Source organism: Plecotus auritus, assembly GCF_963455305.1.
Source record: "Plecotus auritus genome assembly, chromosome: X".
In the NCBI taxonomy this organism is placed as follows: domain Eukaryota; kingdom Metazoa; phylum Chordata; class Mammalia; order Chiroptera; family Vespertilionidae; genus Plecotus; species Plecotus auritus.
The window spans coordinates 912,591-933,770 of record NC_137784.1 but is presented as its reverse complement, the minus strand read 5'-3'; the positions used below and the strand labels follow the sequence as shown (position 1 = coordinate 933,770).

Genomic DNA, 21,180 nt, shown 5'->3' with positions numbered 1-21,180 from the left:
CTTGTCCGGGATGCGAGGAGGCACGTGAACAGAACAGGGTCAAGATAAACAAATAAATACATTTCCCCAGGGCGGCGAGCGAGCACCAAGGTGGATCGAGTGTCTTAGGGACCCCGAAAATGGACCGCGGGCTCCCTCCCCCTCTGTCTCCGAAGGCCCCCTGTCAATGTCACCCCGTCGCGAGACATTTCAGTAAAAAACAAAAACAAACAAAAAAAAGCGTGTGGTTTCTCGCTCCTTTTTATTGGGACCCAAAAAATAAAATAAAATAAAATACAGTACCTCCCCAGGCAAGGATGGGAGGGTCCCATCGCTCTTTGTAAAAACTTGCCTGAGGGGCCGGCCGCCTTCAGACGCGTCCCAAGGGCCCACGCGGTTTGCAAACGGCTTCTGAGACGGTTTCCGGGGATTCGAATGACGGGGGGGGGGGGGGGGCGCGGGGGGGGGGAGTGTGTGATGGACACGTTTTTCCATCTCGCGTGGGGACCCCCTCGGGGCCTGGGAGGTGGGAGGCGAGCACAATGTTCCTCTGGGTTGGGAAAGCCCACATCGTTGGGTCCACATCACCTGACTCTGAGGAGGTGGGCCCAGCCCGTGGAAGGTGAGGAGAAAGAATCCACCTTGAGCAAAACGCAGGGCAAGACCAGGCTGGTCCAGGCGGGGGTGGCTCCTGGCTGGGCTGGGCCAGGTGGGCTGGGCCAGGTGGGACTGGGCCAGGTGGGACTGGGCCAGGTGGGCTGGGCCAGGTGGGACTGGGCTGGGACAGGTGGGACTGGGCTGGGACAGGTGGGGCCAGGTGGGACTGGGCTGAGCCAGGTGGGGCCAGGTGGGACTGGGCTGGGCCAGGTGGGACTGGGTGGGGCCAGGTGGGACTGGGCTAGGTGGGGTCCTTCCTGGCTGGGCTGGGCCAGGTGGGACTGGGCCAGGTGGGACTGGGCCAGGTGGGCTGGTCCAGGTGGGACTGGGCTGGGCCAGGTGGGACTGGGCCAGGTGGGCTGGTCCAGGAGGGACTGGGCTGGGCCAGGAGGGGCCAGGTGGGACTGGGCTGGGACATGGGGGGTCCTTCCTGGCTGGGCTGGTCCAGGAGGGGCCAGGTGGGACTGGGCTGAGCCAGGTGGGGTCCTTCCTGGCTGGGCTGGTCCAGGTGGGACTGGGCTGGGCGAGGTGGGGTCATTCCTGGCTGGGCTGGTCCAGGTGGGACTGGGCCAGGGGTGGTGGTGGCTGCTGGCAGGGCTGGGCCAGGAGAAGTGTTTCCTGGCTGGGCTGGTCCAGGAGGGGCCAGGTGGGACTGGGCTGGTCCAGGTGGGGCCCTTCCTGGCTGAGCTGGTCCAGGAGGGGCCAGGTGAGACTGGGCTGAGCCAGGTGGGGTCCTTCCTGGCTGGGCTGGTCCAGGAGGGGCCAGGTGGGACTGGGCTGGGACAGGTGGGGTCCTTCCTGGCTGGGCTGGTCCAGGAGGGGCCAGGTGGGACTGGGCTGGGCCAGGTGGGGTCCTTCCTGGCTGGGCTGGTCCAGGAGGGGCCAGGTGGGACTGGGCTGGGCCAGGTGGGGTCCTTCCTGGCTGGGCTGGTCCAGGAGGGGCAGGCCCCGCCCTCCTGCAGGTATTCTTTGGTGCAGCAGCAGGCACGTGTGGCCATCATGCTATGAACACTGTATTTTTTCGCCGTCGGCACGGATGCTCTATCTCGCCAGAAGCGTCTGTTGCACTGCGGGGGACAAAGAGACAGGAAGAGATGTCACGTCCAAGCCGATTTGGCTAAGTGGATAGAGCAGGGATGGGCAAACTTTCTGACTCGAGGGCCACCATGGGTTCTTCAACGGGACCGGAGGGCCGGAACCAAAGCATGGATGGAGTGTTTGTGTGAACTAATATAAATTCAGAGTAAAGGAGCGGAGGGGAGAGCAAGAGAACCGGATAGAACAGCCAGATCCGGCCCGCGGGCCGTCGTTTGCCCACGGCTGGGAGCGTCGGCCTACAGACGGAAGGGTCCCGGGTTCAATTCCCAGTCCAGGGCACCTGCTCAGATTGTGGGCTCGATCCCCAGTAGGGGGCGTGCAGGAGGCAGCCGATCCATGATTCTCTCTCCTCATGGATGTTTCTCTCTCTCTCTCCCCCGCTCGCTTCCTCTTTGAAATCAATAAAAATAGGTTTTAAAACAAAAATAAGATTTCAAGATGCGTTCCCACTTCTTCCAAGTTTCAACAGCGGTGACTCAATTTATGTTTTTTAAATATTTTATTGATTTTTTACAGAGAGGAAGGGAGAAGGATAGAGAGTTAGAAACATCGATGAGAGAGAAACATCGATCAGCTTCCTCCTGCACACCCCCCACTGGGGATGTGCCCGCAACCAAGGTACATGCCCTTGACCGGAATCGAACCCGGGACCCTTCCGTCCGCAGGCCGACGCTCTATCCACTGAGCCACCCCGGCTAGGGCGGTGAATCAATTTAGATGTAAGATAAGTGGGCTCCAAACTGCTCAGGGGCAGCCCAGACTAGATCTAATCTGCTAGAAATGAAAATAAAAATGAAAATGAAAATAAAAATAAAAATAAAAATAAAAATAAAAATAAAAATAAAAATAAAAATAAAAATAAAAATAAAAATAAATAAAAATAAAAATAAAGGAACTCCATTCTGGGGTACAACTGGAGCTGCTAGAACAAGGACATACACGAGAAAGAGCTGGAAAAAAAACGAGAGAGAGACCTGGCCGTTCACGGCTCCGTGGCTTGAGCGTCGACCTAGGAACCAGGAGGTCAGGGTTCGATTCCCGGTCAAGGGCACCTGCCCGGGTTGGGGGCTCGATCCCCAGTAGAGGGGGGGGGGGGGGACGTGCAGGAGGCGGCCGATGGATGAATTTCCTCTCCCATGGATGTTTCTATCTCTCTATTTCTTTCCCTTCCTCTCTCTCTAAAAATTAATAAAGAGCATTTTTAAAAAGAAAAAGATAAAAAAAAAAAAAAGACAGAGGCATTTTCTACTAGTGACTTCTCTGAGATAATAAAAAATAAACGTACTGCCAGGAATCGCTCACTAAGAATTTCCAAATTCGGGAGGGATCTGAACAAGCTTGTGAGTGTGACATGCTTGCAGTTCAAAAAATATATATAATTTGCCGAAACCGGGTTGGCTCCGTGGATGGAGCCTCGGCCTGCCGACGGAAGGGTCCCGGGTTCGATTCCGGTCTAGGGCATGGACCTTGGTGGTGGGCACATCCCCAGTGGGGGGTGTGCAGGAGGCAGCTGATGGATGTTTCTCTCTCATCATCGATGTTTCTAACTCCCTATCCCTCTCCCCTCCTCTCTGTAAAAAATCAATAAAATATTTTATTTTATTTTTTTTAATATATTTTATTGATTTTGTACAGAGAGGAAGGGAGAGGGATAGAGAGCTAGAAACATCGATGAGAGAAACATCGATCAGCTGCCTCCTGCACGCCCCCCACTGGGGATGTGCCCGCAACCAAGGTACATGCCCTTGACTGGAATCGAACCTGGGACCCTTCAGTCCGCAGGCCGACGCTCTATCCGCTGAGCCAAACCAGTTAGGGCAATAAAATATTTTAAATATATATATATATAATTTACAAAATTGCTTTAAAAATACTTCCTTATATCTGAAAAACAAAAAGTCTTTAAAATCAGCAATAGCCCTGGCCGGGGTGGCTCAGTGGATAGAGCGTCGGCCTGGGGACGGAAGGGTCCCGGGTTCGATTCCCGGTCAAGGGCACAGGCCCAGGTTGTGGGCTCGATCCCCAGTCGGGGGCGTGCAGGAGGCAGCCGATCCACGATTCTCTCCCATCAATGCTGTTTCTCTCTCTCTCCCTCCCTCCCCCCTTCCTCTCTGAGATCCATAAAAATATATCTAAAAATAAATAAAAATCAGCCATGCTTTCCACAAAAGTTACAAAAACTGTATATTCTCAGTGCTTTCCATTCCGTAATCAATTTTTCCTGCCAGTGACTTTATACATTCAGATCATCTATAGAATCCTAAGGGTTTCCATCCACTTCAAAGGAGGTGATCTGAACACGTCAAGAGTCCTTTCCATGGAACCCCTCAGAAGACGTAACATTTTCCCAAATGAATTAGATGAAAATAAGTGACTGTCTGTCAACGACCAGAAGGAATCTACAAGGACAGGGTTGATGGATTTCACTGCGATGCCAATCACATGGGAATCTCGTCCTTTCTGGAAAACACAATATCCCATTTCAGAATAAACAATCCTATCTAAGAATCCTATCTAATAATCCTATATCATAAAAGGCTACTATGCAAATGGACTGAACGGCGGAATGACCGGTCGCAATGACACGCACTGACCACCAGGGGGCGGACGCTCAACCCAGGAGCTGCCCCCGGGTGGTCAGCCCGGGGTGAGCGGCGACGTGAGCCTCTCCGGCCTCCACGGCAACGCTAAGGATGTCCCACGGGTGCCTTAGGCGGGGAGCGGGTCTAAGCCAGCCGTGGGCAAACTACGGCCCGCGGGCCGGATCCGGCCCGTTCGGCTGTTCTATCCAGCCTGCGGAGCCGAAAGAGCGGAGGGTTCTCTTGCTCTCCCCTTCGCTCCTTCAGCAGCAGCAGCGTTAACATGGCAACGTCAGGAAACACGGCCGCAGCTCCTTCTTCTGAGGGGGCGGATTTATATCCCCATTCAGTAGAAGGAACAACCTCTCCATCTTCCAGAGGCTCCTTGGAATGCCCGCGGACGCGTCCCCCGACATCACCCTGGGAATGCGGAGACACGTCATCGTGGTGATGTAGGGAGACACGCCCCTGGAGAGCACAGGATCAGAGCATTAGCTAAAAAGGAGACCAACAACACTGTTCCCACTGAAGTGGATGTTTTAAAGACCAAAAACCTTTCAACCCAGTCTACATGGCCATCTACATCAACGTCCCGGGCATCATTTGGAAGTTGCACTAAAGAAAATGTTTAATTGACTGTTTACACATTTTGTTCTTTTCTATTTGTTTTAGTTTTAAATCATTTTATTATATTTAAGTTTAATTGGAAAGGCTTTTGTACCTTTCCTTTGTTAGGCAATTCTATTTTGCCTTTGCCATCTTCCATAGAAGGTATGTTATTGTGCTATGATTCCTCCATTTTTTTTTTAAGTTTCAAATGATAATAATTAGTGTTTACATTCTTCTTGTTAAAATGTTTGAAATGAATAAAACTATTGAAATAATAAAAAAAAAAAAAGACCGTACCCTTTTAGGGAATGATGTTTACTTTGAATTTATATGAGTTCACACAAACACTCCATCCATGCTTTGGTTCCGGCCCTCCGGTCCAGTTGAAGAACCCATGGTGGCCCTCGAGTCAAAAAGTTTGCCCACCCCTGGCCTAAGCTGTCAGTCGGACATCCCCTGAGGAGGACGGCCAGACTGTGAGCGGGTGCAGGCCGGGCTGAGGGCACCAATTTTGTGCACCCGGCCTCTCGTCCTCCGAGAAGGTTCTGTGGTTTTTGTCATTTTTACAACGGTTTGGGGGCTATGGTTTCTGACCAGGTCAGATACCTTTTAGAGATTTTTTTTTTCATTAAAAAAAATGATGGATTTTCATTTATATATATATATATATATATATATATATATATATATATATATATATATATATATTTATTTATTTATTGATTTCAGAGAGGAAGGGAGAGAGAGAGAGAGCTAGAAACATCCATGAGGAGAGAGAATCATGGATCGGCTGCCTCCTGCACGCCCCCTCCTGGGGATGGAGCCCGCAACCCGGGCATGTGCCCTTGACCGGGAATCGAACCCTGACCTCCTGGTTCCTAGGTGGACGCTCAACCACTGAGCCACGCCAGCCAGACTTTATTTTTAACGAAAATCGTAAGCATCATGATCTCCCGAATGTCTCTCTCTCTCTCTCAAAATCAATAAAAAATATTTTAAAAGAAAGAAAGAAAAAGAAAAAAAGAAGTGACAGTCCCTTCTCACCTGGTGGCTCCGCGTTGATGCTGCGATGATTCTCCAAGTTGATGTCAGCTTGCTCGGCTGGAAAAAAACAACACACACAAAAACACAAAAAATGAGAACAGGAGACGCTCAGGGTGAGTGCAAAGAGAAGATATACACGGAGTGTCCAGATGAAGATGGTCTCTGAACACATCATCATCTGGCCACTCCGTGTCGATCCTATAGAATAAAAGGCTAATATGCACATGGTCCGCTCAACCGGGAGTTCGACCAGCAGGCAGGCCGGCCAACCGCCCATGTCCCCTCCCCCTGGCCAGGCTGGCCGGACCCCACCCATGCACGAATTCGTGCACCGGGCCTCTAATATATATATATTAGAGTGTGTATATATATATATACACACTGAGTGGCCAGATTATGATGATCTCTGAACACATAATAATCCTTGTTAATAATCCTTCTCAAATTCCTTGTTTTTGGTGATTTTTTTACAATGGTTTGGGTGGGCTATGATGTTTCTGGTCAGTTCATATACGTTTTAGAGATTTCTTTTTTTTTTTTTTTTATTTGAGGCTTATTCTATTTTTTTTGTAATTTTTTTAAAAAATATTTTTATTGATGTCAGAGAGAAAGGGAGAGGGAGAGAGAGAGAGAAACATCCATGAGGAGAGAGAATCATGGATCAGCTGCCTCCTGCACGCCCCCTCCTGGGGATCGAGACCACCACCCGGGCATGTGTCCTTGACCGGGAATCGAACCCGGGACCCTTCAGTCCACAGGCCGACACTCAATCCACTGAGCCACACCGTCTCCGGCAATACGGCTCTCATTTTTGAAGAAGAATTTTTATTGATTTTTAGAAAGAGAGAGGGAGGGAGAGAAACGTTGATGTGAGACAGATACAGCAACAGCTGCCTCCTGCCTCGCCCCCACCTGGGGATGGAGTCTAAAACCGGGGGGTTGTGCCCTGACCAGGAATCAAACCCTTCGGGCCACACGTGGATGCACTGACCACTGAGGCAAACTGGCCGGGGGCGGGGAGTTAAATATTTTTTTATTGATTCTTAAGTATTTTTTAATTGATTTGAGAGAGAGAGAGAGAGAGAGAGAGAGAGAGAGAGAGAGAGAGAGAGAGAAACATCCATGAGGAGAGAGAATCATGGATCGGCCGCCTCCTGCACGCCCCCCTCCTGGGGATGGAGCCCGCCACCCGGGCCTGTGCCCTTGACCGGGAATCGAACCCGTGCCCCTTCCGTCCCCAGGCCGACGCTCTAACCACTGAGCCACACTGGCTAAGGAGCTTACCATTTCCCTTGAAGCACAGCTTCTTCTTCTGGTAAGCGATGAAGCTCGAAATGGCTCCGGCCACGGCCACCACCACGGCCCCAATGATGCCAGGGATCACGCCCTGGGGTTCGGCTGCGGGGAGAACAGACAGAGACACTGGTATTGGGGGATCCATTCATGGAGAGGTCGTAGGGCAAGAGGGGCAGGTTAGACCTTGGCTGCAGGAGGCCACCCATCAATGTGTGTTTCTCTCCCATCGATGTTTCTCTCTCTCTCTCTCTCTCTCTCTGTCTCCCTTCCCGACAAAGAAGGCTGGAGATGCATCCCGGGGGGTCCCTAGAAGGAACCCCATCGCTGGGCGTCATTGGAAAAAATTAAAAAATAAAATGGAAAATAAAATAAAATTCCCAAACACGGGTTCCACTCCTGTTACAAGATATAAAAGGCCAACCCACACTACCTGGGGTGGATCAGTGGACAGAGCGTCGGCCTGCGGACGGAAGGGCCTCAGGTTCGATTCCCGGTCAAGGGCACGTGTCCGGGTTGTGGGCTCCATACCCAGTGGGGGGCGTGCAGGAGGCAGCTGATCCATGATTCTCTCTCATCATGGATGTTTCTCTCTCTCTCTCTTCCTCTCTGAAATCAATCAATCAATAGAAGTCTACATTGCCCAATCAATCAATAGAGTTCTACATTGGGCCCAGCCAGTGTGGCTCAGTCGTTGAGTGTCAACCTATGAACCAGGAGGTCACGGTTCGATTCCCGGTCAAGGGCACGTGCCCGGGTTGTGGGCTCCATCCCCAGGAGGGGGCGTGCAGGAGACAGCTGATCCATGACTCTCTCTCCTCATGGATGTTTCTCTCTCTCCCTCCCTCTGCCTCTTTCTCTAAAATCAATAAAAATATATTTAAAAATAAAATAAAAATAAATTATTTAAAAAATTAAAAATAAATAACACCCAGCCCTTGCCATTTTGCCTCAGTGGACAGAGCATCGGCCTGCAGACTGAAGGGCCCCGGGTTCGATTCCCGGTCAAGGGCTGTATTCAAGTATTGGGGTGCAGGAGGTCACCAATCGATGTGTTTCTCTCACATCGATATTTCTCTCTCTCTCTCTCTCTCTCTCTCTCTCTCTCTCTCTCTGTGTGTGTGTTTCTCCCCCTCCCTTCCACTCTCTCTGAAAAGCAATGGAAAAAAATATCCTCTGGTGAACATTAAAAAAGAAAAAAACACAATAGAATTAAAACATAAAATTCGATTAAAAAAACATATTTAAAAAAAAAAAAAAATCCAGAGACAAGATGTCCGAAAACCATGGGTACGTACTCTGCCCATCTCCCTCATGCCTCGGACTTCCTCCTCCACCAGCAGCGCTGTCTTCGCCACCGCCACCACCTCCACCTCCGGCTGTAAGAGAGCGTCAAACACATTGGACGTATGGCATCGGTAAGGTTTGGGGTGAAGAAAAATGCAAGCCACCCAGCCAGTGTGGCTCAGGGGTTGAGCATTGAACTAGGAACCAGGAGGTCACAGTTCAATTCTCGGTCAAGGGCACAGGCCCGGGTTGTGGGCTCCATCCCCAGGGGGGGGGCGTGCAGGAGGCAGCCAATCCATGATTCTCTCTCCTCATGGATGTTTCTCTCTCTCCCTCCCTCTCCCTTTCTCTCTAAAATCAATAAAAATATATTTTAAAATAAAATAAAAATAAATTATTTTAAAAATTTAAAATAAATAACACCTAGCCCTTGCCATTTTGCCTCAGTGGACAGAGCATCGGCCTGCAGACTGAAGGGCCCTGGGTTCGATTCCCGGTCAAGGGCTGTATTCAAGTATTGGGGTGCAGGAGGCCACCAATCGATGTGTTTCTCTCACATCGATATTCCTCTCTCTCTCTCTCTCTCTCTCTCTCTTTCTCTCGCCCTCTCCCTCCCTCTCCCTGATATCAATACAAATACATTTTTTTAAAAAAAAATGTAACCCAAGGACTAGCTCCTGTGACTGTGACACGTGAAGGGACATTCCCAGACATGATCATGCCGGCGACAAGGACATTGAATATCCAGGGAGTCCTTTTCCATCGCCGACCGGAATGTCCCTGCTCTTTGGCAAGTATCATCTGTCTCACTCGCATTGAGCAAAAACCTGACTCAAACCATCCTTGCCGTGGTGGGCCCCAGGAGACAACCCCTCCCCCCCCGCGCCTCTGCCCCAGTGAGTCCTGAAGGGGCCTCAAAAATTCTGTAACTTGCCGAAACCGGTTTGGCTCAGTCGATAGAGCGTCGGCCTGCGGACGGAAGGGTCCCGGGTTCGATTCGGGTCAAGGCCATGTACCTTGGTTGCGGGCACATCCCCCATGGGGGTGTGCAGGAGGCAGCTGATGGATGTTTCTCTCTCATCGATGTTTCTAACTCTCTATCCCTCTCTCCTCCTCTCTGTAAAAAATCAATAAAATATATTTAAAAATATATAAAAACAACATCTTTAAAAAAAAAAAATTCTGTAACTTCCCACTGGGCTCGGGGACCATCCCAGCTCGGTCCTGGAGTCCACCTGAGACCCAGCCCACGGTGTTGGGGGCGAGGGGGCGGAGAAATCCAAGACATATTTCTGTCGCCTCCCAGACATCTATGTATATAAAAGCCTAAGCGACCAAATGACCAAAGGATCGACCGGTTGCTATGACCCACACTGACCACCAGGGGGCAGACGCTCAACACAGGAGCTGCCCCCCGATGGTCAGTACACTCCCACAACCAACCTCCGGCGGTCCCTCCCCCTGGCCTGTCAGCCACCCTGATCGGCAAGCCAGGCCAAGGGACCCCACCCATGCACGAATTCGTGCACTGGGCCTCTAGTATAAAATATATTAACACCTTGCTTCCTGGTCACGAGATCACGCGTGTTTCCGCGTCTGAACCTTGCTGGCCCGTCAGGAGACAATTCACGTCTGCACTTACATGAAATTACATAATTTTAAAACCCTACGATGTTGCCCGACTGGCGTGGCTCCGTGGTTGAGCGTCACACATGAACCAGGAGGTCACGGTTCGATTCCCGGTCAAGGGCACACGCCCGGGTTGCGGACTCGATCCCCACCAGGGGGCGTGCAGGAGGCAACCGATCCATGATTCTCTCTCATCACGGATGTTTCTCTCTCTCTCTCCCTTTCCCTTCCTCTCTGACATCAATAAAACTATTTTTTAAGAAATTAGTTTAGTTACTATCAGTGCAGCCCGGCCGGTGTGGCTCAGGGGTTGAACACCGACCTAGGAACCAGGAGGTCAGGGTTCGATTCCCGGTGAAGGGCACATGCCCGGGTTGCAGGCTCGATCCCCGGGGCCGGGGGGGGGTTGCCGTGCAGGAGGCAGCTGATCCGTGATTCTCTCTCGTCATGGATGTCTCTCTCTTCCTCTCTCTCTCTCTCTCGTTCTCTCCCTCTCCCTTCCTCTCTGACATCAATACAAATCTATTTTTTTTAAAAAATATATTTTATTGATTTTTTACAGAGAGGAAGGGAGAGGGATAGAGAGTTAGAAACATCGATGAGAGAGAAACATCCATCAGCTGCCTCCTGCACGCCCCCACCTGGGGATGTGCCCGCCACCAAGGTCCATGCCCTTGACCGGAATCGAACCCGGGACCCTTCAGTCTGCAGGCCGACGCTCTATCCACTGAGCTAAACCGGTTTCGGCAATACAAATCTATTTTAAAAATAAAAATGAGGCCAAAACCGGTGTGGCTCAGTGGATAGAGCATCGGCCTGCGGACGGAAGGGTCCCGGGTTCGATTCCGGTCAAGGGCATGGACCTTGGTGGCGGGCACATCCCCAGTGGGAGGTGTGCAGGAGGCAGCGGATGGATGTTTCTCTCTCATCGATGTTTCTAACTCTCTCTCCCTTCCTCTCTGTAAAATATCAATAAAATATATTTAAAAAAAAAAAAAAGAAAAGAAAAGAAAAGAAAAGAAAAGAAAAGAAAAGAAAAGAAAAGAAAAGAAAAGAAAAGAAAAGAAAAGAGACAAGAAGGAATCCATAACCCTACCTCCTCCGGAGGTCCCGTCCAGCAGGTCGGAATCAGAAAATCCCCCTGGGAAAGAAAAAACGGTGTCATCTGTCATATCGCAATTCTCGGGGGGACGGGGGGTGTCCCCCAATATCTTGGCCTGAAGGAAACCCCATTAGAAACCAACACAGATCTGGGTGGACAACACCCAGGAATGACTTGTGGGTCCACATCTTCCCCCCCCCCCCGAAAAAAATGCAATGACGCAGCCCTGGCCAGTGTGGCTCAGTGGTAGAGCGGCTTGCCTTCCGGGCCAAGGGCACGTACCTGGGTTGCAGGTTCGATCCCCGGTCGGGGTGCATGCAGGAGGCAGCCGATCGATGTGTCTCTCTCACATCAATCTTCTCTCTCTCTCTCTCTCTCTCTCTCTCCCTCCCTCCCATTCGCTCTAAAAAATCAGATGGCACGGCTCAGTAGTTGAGTATCGACCCAGAAACCAAGAGGTCACTGGACTGATTCCCGGTCAAGGGCACAGGCCTGGGTTGTGGGTTCGATCCCCAGGAGGGGCCGTGCAGGAGGCAGCCGGTCTATAATTATTTCTCATCATCGATGATGTTGCGATCTCTCTCTCCCCCTCTCTTCCTCTCTCTGAAATCAATAATAATAATAATAATTATATATATATATATATATATATATATATATATATATATATATATAGAGAGAGAGAGAGAGAGAGAGAGAGAGAGAGAGAGAGAGAGAGGCCAGATTATTATAATCTCTGAATGCATAATAATCTGGCCACTCAGTATATATATATATATATATATATATATATATATATATATATATATATGTGTGTGTGTGTGTATACACATACATATATTAGAGGCCCGGTGCATGAATTCGTGCATGGGTGGGGTCCAGCCAGCCTGGCCAGGGGGAGGGGTCCAGCCAGCCTGCCTGCTGGACGAACTCCTGGTCAAGGGGACAATTTGCATATTAGCCTTTTATTCTATAGGATAGACACGGAGTGGCCAGATGATTATGATTCAGAGATCATCATAATCTGGCCACTCAGTGTATGTGTGTGTGTATACATCTATCTATCTATATATTTTTTAAAAAAGATGTTAGCAAAATGGGACACAAACCAATACTTTTATATAATCTTTGGGGGATGGTGTGCCTGCCCCATAAGAATGAGTGGACGTAAGGCTAAGGTCAGGGTGTGACCTGAGGAGAAACTTAATCACCCCAGGAAATATCAGCCCGGACAAGATGACCCCAGACACACCACAGCCACGCCAACCTCCACCACGCCCAGCCCACATACCTTAGACATCATCACTTTTTAAACACGTTAAGGCTCTGGATTTAAGAACGGCTCGGCAGACAACAACAGCAAGCTGACACACACCCAACTTAATCCATCGGTTTACGGAAACCGATCCTGACCAGCTACAGGTTATTCCATGAATGCAAAGATATATATATATATATATATATATGTATATATATATATATATATATATATATATATATAAATTTTTAAAGATCTTTTTATTGATTTCAGAGAGGAAGGGAGAGTGAGATCGGCTGCCTCCTGCACACCGCCTACTGGGGATCGAGCCCGCAACCCGGGCATGTGCCCTTGACCGGAAATCGAACTGTGACCTCCTGGTTCATAGGTCGATGCTCAACCGCTGAGCCACACTGGCTGGGCCACACTGGCTGGGCCAAAGATATATCCTATATAATAAAAGCCCAGCTATCCAAATGGCGGAATGACCAGAATGACCACAGCCCCTAGCCCTGGCTGGCTCCGCCCCCCAGAGAGTGGTTAGGGGCAATCAGGCAGGCAGGAGAGTGGTTAGGGGCGATCAGGCAGGCAGGAGAGTGGTTAGGGGTGATCAGGCAGGCAGAGTGGTTAGGGGCGATCAGGCAGGCAGAGGCAGTTAGGGGCGATCGGGCAGGCAGGGGAGTGGTTAGGGGAGATCAGGCAGGGAGGGGAGCGGTTAGGGGAGATCAGGCAGGCAGGGAAGCGGTTAGGGGCGATCAGGTAGGCAGGGGAGTGGTTAGGGGCGATCAGGCAGGCAGGCAGAGTGGTTAGGGGTGATCAGGCAGGCAGAGTGGTTAGGGGTGACCAGGCAGGCAGAGTGGTTAGGGGTGATCAGGTAGGCAAGGGAGTGGTTAGGGGTGACCAGGCAGGCAGAGTGGTTAGGGGTGATCAGGCAGGCAAGCAGAGAGGTTAGGGGCGATCATGCAGGCAGAGTGGTTAGGGGCGATCAGGCAGGCAGGCAGGTGAGCAGTTAGGAGCCAGCAGTCCCAGATCGCGAGAGGGTGCAGGCCGGGCTCAGGGACACCCCCCCACCAACCCCGTGCACAAATTTCATGCACTGGGCCTCTAGTTCTATAGAAAAACATATTTCCGTGTAAACCTTCCGATTCCTGGGTTAAAAGAAAATAAAAAAACAGAAGGCCATCTGCCTTGATGACCACGGACACCTTCCCAGGAGGGGGGCGTGCAGGAGGCAGCCGATCCGTGATTCTCTCTCCTCATGGATGTTTCTCTCTCTCTCCCTCCCTCCCTCTCTGGAATCAATAAAGATATATATATTTTTTAAAAAAAGATACAGCCCTAGCCAGTGTGGCTCAGTGGATAGAGCGTCGGCCTGCAGACGGAAGGGTCCCGGGTTCGATTCCCAGTCAAGGGCACATGCCCAGGTTGCGGGCTCGATCCCCGGTCGGGGGCGTGCAGGAGGCAGCCGGTCCATCATTCCTTTGTCGTTATTTACATTTCTATCTCTCTTTCCCTCTCCCTGCTTCTCTGACATCAATAAAATATGTTAAAAAATAAAGAAACCTCCTTTAAAATAACAGCAACAACAATAATAATAATACTGTTAAACGTGGACACAAACAATAGTGTGGTGAAGGCTTAGGAGGGGCAGGTATGGGATGGAGGGGGTCAAAGGGGGGAAAAAAGGGGGGGGGACATCTGTACTACGTTCAACAATAAATATTTTTTAAAAAAATACTGTCAAGAATATTCAAAGGCCAAAATAAGCGGGTAGATATTTTCGTCATAAATCACTGGGAATCGTTAATAGCTGTAAATCAAAGAACCGGTGAGGAGACTGGATATCCGAAAATGTAAGCGAGAACAAAGGCCCTATCAGAGAGAGCGTCGGCCTGCAGACCGAAGGGTCCCGGGTTCGATTCCCGGTCAAGGGCACGTGCCCGGGTTGCGGGGTCCATCCCCAGTGGGGGGCGTGCAGGAGGCAGCCGATCCGTGATTCTCTCTCCTCATGGATGTTTCTCTCTCTTTCTCCCTCTCCCTTCCTCTCTGAAATCAATAAAAAAAAATGCAAATTAGAAACAAATCATATGCAAAAAAACCCCAAAAATAATATCTTTTTGAAACGTTGCTGCCACTGCCAGAACTTTGGAATTTCCCCCAAACAGAGAAGATCAGTCAGCACATGCACATCTGAATGTACCCCCTGCTCAGATGACGTGGAGAAAAAAAAAACACAGTTTTCTGAAAAAAAAAAAGACCAAAAAAAATAAAAACCACACACACACACACACAGATTGGACCGGAAGCGGTGGGTCTCGGACCAGGGCTTTGGGGGGTCTTACCGGAGGTTCCCGGCTGCTTTGGGTTCGGATTCGGCTTTGGTCTCGGGGGACTCGGGACGCCTGGGTCACCTGTTGGTAAAAGAGCAGAATTGCGATCGCGAGACATTCCCAGGAGAGAAGGCGCGGAACGTGCATTTGCCGGTAAACCGTTTACCGGGCGCGCCCCGGGGCCTTGTTGGGTGGGGCAAAACCGTAGACTGGGGGGGGGGGGGTGCGGAACGCCCCCCATCTGTGAGCTGGAGAAAAACCCGTGAAGTCGCCCGACCTTGCCCACCCTTTGGGGGTGAGAGTTCACTCCGTGTTGGACCAAATAGAGCAGGCTAATTTTTTTTTTTTAAACATATTTTATTGATATTTTACAGAGAGGAAGGGAGAGGGATAGAGAGTTAGAAACATCGATGAGAGAGAAACATCGATCAGCTGCCTCCTGCACACCCCCCACTGGGGATGTGCCTGCCACCCAGGCACATGCCCTTGACCGGAATCGAACCCGGGACCCCTCAGTCCGCAGGCCGGCGCTCTATCCACTGAGCCACACCGGTTTTGGCCAGGCTAATTTTTTTTTTAAAAAAATAATGCTTTATGGCCTACATTCAGCGTTTGTGATATGATACTAGGTAAGTACAGTTGTGGTGATATGATGATATTATACCAGAGGCCCGGTGCATGAAGTTTGTGCACTTGGGGGTGTGTGTGGGGGGGGGTCCCTCAGCCCGGCCTGCCCCGTCTCGCATCCGGGTGCATTGGGGGGTGTCAGACTGCCGAGGAGGGGGGAGAGGCTCGGGAAACCGCCGATGCGCTCGCCGGCCATGAGCCCGGCTTCTGGCTGAGAGCCCCTCCCCCTGGGGGCGTGCCCTGACCAGCAAGGGGACGGCTCCTGCGTTGAGCGACTGCCCCCTGGTGGTCAGGGCGCGTCATAGCAACCGGCCGTTCCACCCTTTGGTCGATTTGCATATTCGCCTTTTATTAGATAGGATTTAAAAACCTTTTTTTCTTGAAATAGTGATGTTTGTTGCGTGTCCTATTTTTATATTTAAAAATGTTTTTGTTGAAATATTGATGTTCGTTGCATGTCCTATTTTTATATTTAAAATCGTTTTTGTTGAAATATAAATGTTTGTTGCGTGTCATATTTTTATATTTAAAAATCTTTTTTCTTGAAATATAAATGTTCATTGCGTGTCATATTTTTATATTTAAAATCGTTTTTGTTGAAATATAAATGTTCGTTGCGTGTCATATTTTTATATTTAAAAATGTTTTCCTTGAAATATTAATGTTCGTTGCGTGTCATTTTTTATATTTAAAATCGTTTTTCTTGAAATATAAATGTTCGTTGCGTGTCATATTTTTATATTTAAACATGTTTTTCTTGAAATATAAATGTTCGTTGCGTGTCATATTTTTATATTTAAAATCGTTTTTCTTGAAATATAAATGTTCGTTGCGTGTCATATTTTTATATTTAAAATCGTTTTTGTTGAAATATAAATGTTCGTTGCGTGTCATATTTTTATATTTAAAAATGTTTTCTCTTGAAATATAAATGTTCGTTGCGTGTCATATTTTTATATTTAAAGTCATTTCTCTTTAATAAAGTAATTCTTTATGGTTGACGGTATTAGGTAGGTCCCCCGTTATTCCCCCATTGACGCCCTCCAGCCCACCCCCACACCCCCACCCCCTACCCCAGGTCCTCACCACCCCATTGTCTGTGTCCATGGGGGATGCATCTACACCAGGGGTGGGCAAACTTTTTGACTCGAGGGCCACCATGGGTTCTTCAACTGGACCGGAGGGCCGGAACAAAAGCACGGATGGCGTGTGTGTGTGAACGAATATAAATTCAAAGTAAAGGAGCGGAGGGGAGAGCAAGAGAACCGGACAGAACCGCCGGATCCGGCCCGCGGGCCGTCGTTTGCCCACGGCTGATACACGTTCACTGGTGGACCTCTTCCCCACCCACCCGCCCTCCCCCGCCTTCCCTCTGAGGTTGGACGGTGTGTTCGACACTTCTGTGTCTCTGGGTCTATTCTGTTCACCCGTGTATGTGGTTCATTAGATTCCACGTCAGAGTGAGGACATGGGGAGACGTGTCTTTCTCCGACCGGCTTATGTCGCTCAGCTTCATACTCTCCAGGTCCCTCCGTGCTGTCTCAGCGGGAGAGAGACCCCCTTTTTCATGGCTGTATAGTATTCCACGGCGTCGACGGACCCATTGCTATTTATCGACTCGTCTACGGATGGGCACCCGGCCTGTCTCCAGACCTTAGCTCTCGGACGTGGTGCTAACAGCCTAAATCTCTTTTTAAGTGGATACTAGCAAATGGCCCTGGCCGGTGTGGCTCAGTGGATAGAGCGTCGGCCTGCGGACTCAGGGGTCCCGGGTTCGATTACGGTCAAGGTCATGGACCCAGGAGGCAGCTGATGGATGTTTCTCTCTCATCGACGTTTCTCTCTCTCCCTCTCCCTTCCTCTCTGTAAAAAGTCAATGAAAGATATTTTAAAAAAAATAATAATAATAAATAAATATAGCAAATGGCCCTTTTGGGGGAGGACGGGGGGGGGGGTTCCCCACATCTGCCATAGACCCTCCACCGCCTGAGGCTGGCTTTCCATCGTCGACCACCTGCAACAGTGACGTTCACGTGCCTCCAATAGAAACGGAGACGTAGCCCTGGCCGGGGTGGCTCAGTGGGTAGAGCGTCGGCCTGCGGACGGCAGGGTCCCGGGTTCGATTCCTGGTCCAGGGCACATGCCAGGGTTGCGGGCTCGATCCCCAGGAGGGGGCGTGCAGGAGGCAGCCGATCCATGATTCTCTCTCATCCTGGATGTCTCTCTCTCTCTCTCTCTCTGTCTCTCTCTCTCCCCTTTCCTCTCCGAAACCCATAAAAATCTATTTTTAAAAAATAAAAAGAAAGGTACTCACTGTGTCCTCCACCGCCCAGGGCATCTTCTAAGCTTAGGTCATCGCCTGCAGGAGGAGAAATTGATTTTAATAACCAAGTTGGGGTGTTGGGGGGAAATCAGAGGGAAACACCCTTCTTCGGAGAAAACGCTGCACCCCCAAATCCCTACATAATTATCTTGACTAGGATCTCCATGGAAACAACCAAATCCCCAATCAATTTTCCCATCATGCATCACTCAGAGCCCTAGCTGGTGTGGATCAGTGGATAGAGCGTCGGCCTGTGGACGGAAGGGTCCCGGGTTTGATTCCCAGTCAAGGGCACCTGCCCGGGTTGTGGTCTCGATCCCCAGGAGGGGGCGTGCAGGAGGCAGCCGATCCATGATTCTCTCTCCTCATGGATGTTTCTCTCTCTCTCTCTCTCTCTCTCTCTCTCTCTCTCTCTCTCTCTCTCCCTTCCTCTCTGAAATCAATAAAAATATATGTTTTAAAAAAATAAAGAAAGCCAGAAATACTGTCCAAATGACCCCACAGTATCATATAGAATCATCACCATCCTTCTCACAGGAGTCATTGGAGGTCACATTATTTATTTTAAATATATTTTATTGATTTTTTTAAAGAGAGGAAGGGAGATATATATATATATATATATATTTTTTTTTTTATCCATTTTTTACAGAGAGGAAGGGAGAGGGATAGAGCGTTAGAAACATCGATGAGAGAGAAACATCCATCAGCTGCCTCCTGCACACCTCCCACTGGGGATGTGCCCGCAACCAAGGTACATTCCCTTGACCGGAATCGAACCCGGGACCCTTCTGTCCGCAGGCCGACGCTCTATCCACTGAGCCACACAGGCTACGGCTCATTTTTATTTATATATTTTTTTATTGATTTCAGAGAGGAAGGGCGAGGGAGGGAGAGAGAGAGAGAAACATCCATGAGGAGAGAGAATCATGGATCGGCTGCCTCCTGCACGCCCCCTACTGGGGATGGAGCCTGCAACCCGGGCACGTGCCCTTGACCAGGAATGGAACCCAGGACCCTCTGTTGCCCGGGACAACACTGTAACTAGCTTAGCTACCCAGCCAGGGCAATACGTGTTAAAATGAAAATAAAATGCTTTCACTATTTTTTTACACAAACCCTGTTCATTGTTCTTATGCATTTGAAATGCTTCTTTTATATATATATTTATTTAAGTAAACCCTGTTCATTGTTCTTATGCATTTGAAATGCTTCATATATATATATATATATATATATATATATATATATATATATAATATTTTTAAAGAGAGGAAGAAAGATATATATATTTTTTTATTTTTTAAAGAGAGGAAGACATATATATATATTATTGATTTTTTTAAAGAGAGGAAGGGATATATATATATAGAATTGATTTTTTTAAAGACAGGAAGGGAGATATATATATATATTTATTTTTTTAAAGAGAGGAAGAGATATATATATATATATTATTGATTTTTTTAAAGAGAGGAAGGGATATATATATATATTATTGATTTTTTTAAAGAGAGGAAGGGATATATATATATAAATATATATTATTTATTTTTTTAAAGAGAGGAAGGGATACATATATATATATTATTGATTTTTTTAAAGAGAGGAAGAGATATATATATATATTATTGATTTTTTTAAAGAGAGGAAGGGATATATATATATTATTATTGATTTTTTTAAAGAGAGGAAGGGATATATATATATTATTGATTTTTTTAAAGAGAGGAAGGGATATATATATATATATTATTGATTTTTTTAAAGAGAGGAAGGGATATATATATATATATATTATTGATTGTTTTAAAGAGAGGAAGGGATATATATTATTATTGATTTTTTTAAAGAGAGGAAGGGATATATATATATTATTGATTTTTTTAAAGAGAGGAAGGGATATATATATATATATTATTGATTGTTTTAAAGAGAGGAAGGGATATATATTATTATTGATTTTTTTAAAGAGAGGAAGGGATATATATATATTATTGATTTTTTTAAAGAGAGGAAGGGATATATATATATATATATATTATTGATTTTTTTAAAGAGAGGAAGGGATATATATATATATATATTATTGATTGTTTTAAAGAGAGGAAGGGATATATATATATTATTGATTTTTTTAAAGAGAGGAAGGGAGAGGGATACAAAGTTAGAAACATCCATCAGCTGCCTCCTGCACACCTCCCACTGGGATGTGCCCGCCACCAAGGTCCATGCCCTTGACCGGGAATCGAACCCGGGACCCTTCCGTCCGCAGGCCGACGCTCTACCCACTGAGCCACACCGGCCGGGGCCGCAGTCACGTGATTAACCGCACGGAACCCCCGGCCCCTGGATTCCCCGTCTTCACACTCGTCTCTGACTCGCCCATCCCCCTCCCCTGCGCACCAAGAACATGAACTTCTCACCGGAACTGGGCCTCTTCGGCGTCGGCGTCGGCTTCTTGGGTCCATCTGCGGAGAAAGGACACATTCCGGTCAGTGCCGCTTGCATCTTGGAAGCAGGGTCGACTCTCAACGATGCTCCATTAAAAAATAATAATAATAATAAAATAAAATAAAAAGATGCCCCGGCCGGTGTGGCTCAGTGGTTAGAGCGTCGGCCTGCGGACGGAAGGGTCCCGGGTTCGATTCCCGGTCAAGGGAATGGACCTTGGTGGCGGGCACATCCCCAGGTGGGGGGCGTGCAGGAGGCAGCTGATCGATGTTTCTCTCTCATCGATGTTTCTGACTCTCTCTCCCTCTCCCTTCCTCTCTTTAAAAAATCAATAACATATATATATATATATATATATATATATATATATATATCCCTTCCTCTCTTTAAAAAAATAAATAAATATATATATATACATATATATCTCCCTTCCTCTCTTTAGAAAAATCAATAATATATATATATATCCCTTCCTCCCTTAAAAAAATAAATATATATATATATCCCTTCCTCTCTCTAAAAAAATCAATAATATATATATCCCTTCCTCTCTTTAAAAAAATAATATATATACATATATATAAAAGAAGCATTTCAAATGCTTAAGAACAATGAACAGGGTTTGCTTAAATATATATATATATATATATATATATATATATATATACACACACACATATATGTGTGTGTGTGTGTGTGTGTGTGTGTGTAAAAAAATAGTGAAAGCATTTTATTTTCATTTTAACACGAATAGTCCTGGCTGGGTAGCTAAGCTAGTTACAATGTTGTCCCGGGCAACAGAGGGTCCTGGGTTCGATTCTCGGTCAAGGGCACGTGCCCGGGTTGCAGGCTCCATCCCCAGTAGGGGGGCGTGCAGGAGGCAGCCGATCCATGATGCTCTCTCCTCATGG

The 21,180-nt window shown here is 48.1% G+C and overlaps 1 protein-coding gene across 1 annotated transcript in view; it reads right to left on the bottom strand.

Moving 5' to 3' along the window:
* Nucleotides 1-219: 219 nt before the first annotated feature.
* Nucleotides 220-21,180, bottom strand: part of CD99 (CD99 molecule (Xg blood group)) — a 37,435-nt gene continuing 16,474 nt past the window's right edge. The window contains exons 3-10 of the mRNA XM_080652697.1: nucleotides 20,242-20,286; nucleotides 17,807-17,851; nucleotides 14,878-14,946; nucleotides 11,272-11,316; nucleotides 8,558-8,638; nucleotides 7,251-7,364; nucleotides 5,967-6,023; nucleotides 220-1,703 (exon numbers count right to left, since the gene is read on the bottom strand). Coding sequence (XP_080508823.1) covers nucleotides 1,678-1,703; nucleotides 5,967-6,023; nucleotides 7,251-7,364; nucleotides 8,558-8,638; nucleotides 11,272-11,316; nucleotides 14,878-14,946; nucleotides 17,807-17,851; nucleotides 20,242-20,286 — 482 coding nt within the window. The 3' untranslated portion in view covers nucleotides 220-1,677. The remainder of the gene's footprint in view (nucleotides 1,704-5,966; nucleotides 6,024-7,250; nucleotides 7,365-8,557; nucleotides 8,639-11,271; nucleotides 11,317-14,877; nucleotides 14,947-17,806; nucleotides 17,852-20,241; nucleotides 20,287-21,180) is intronic.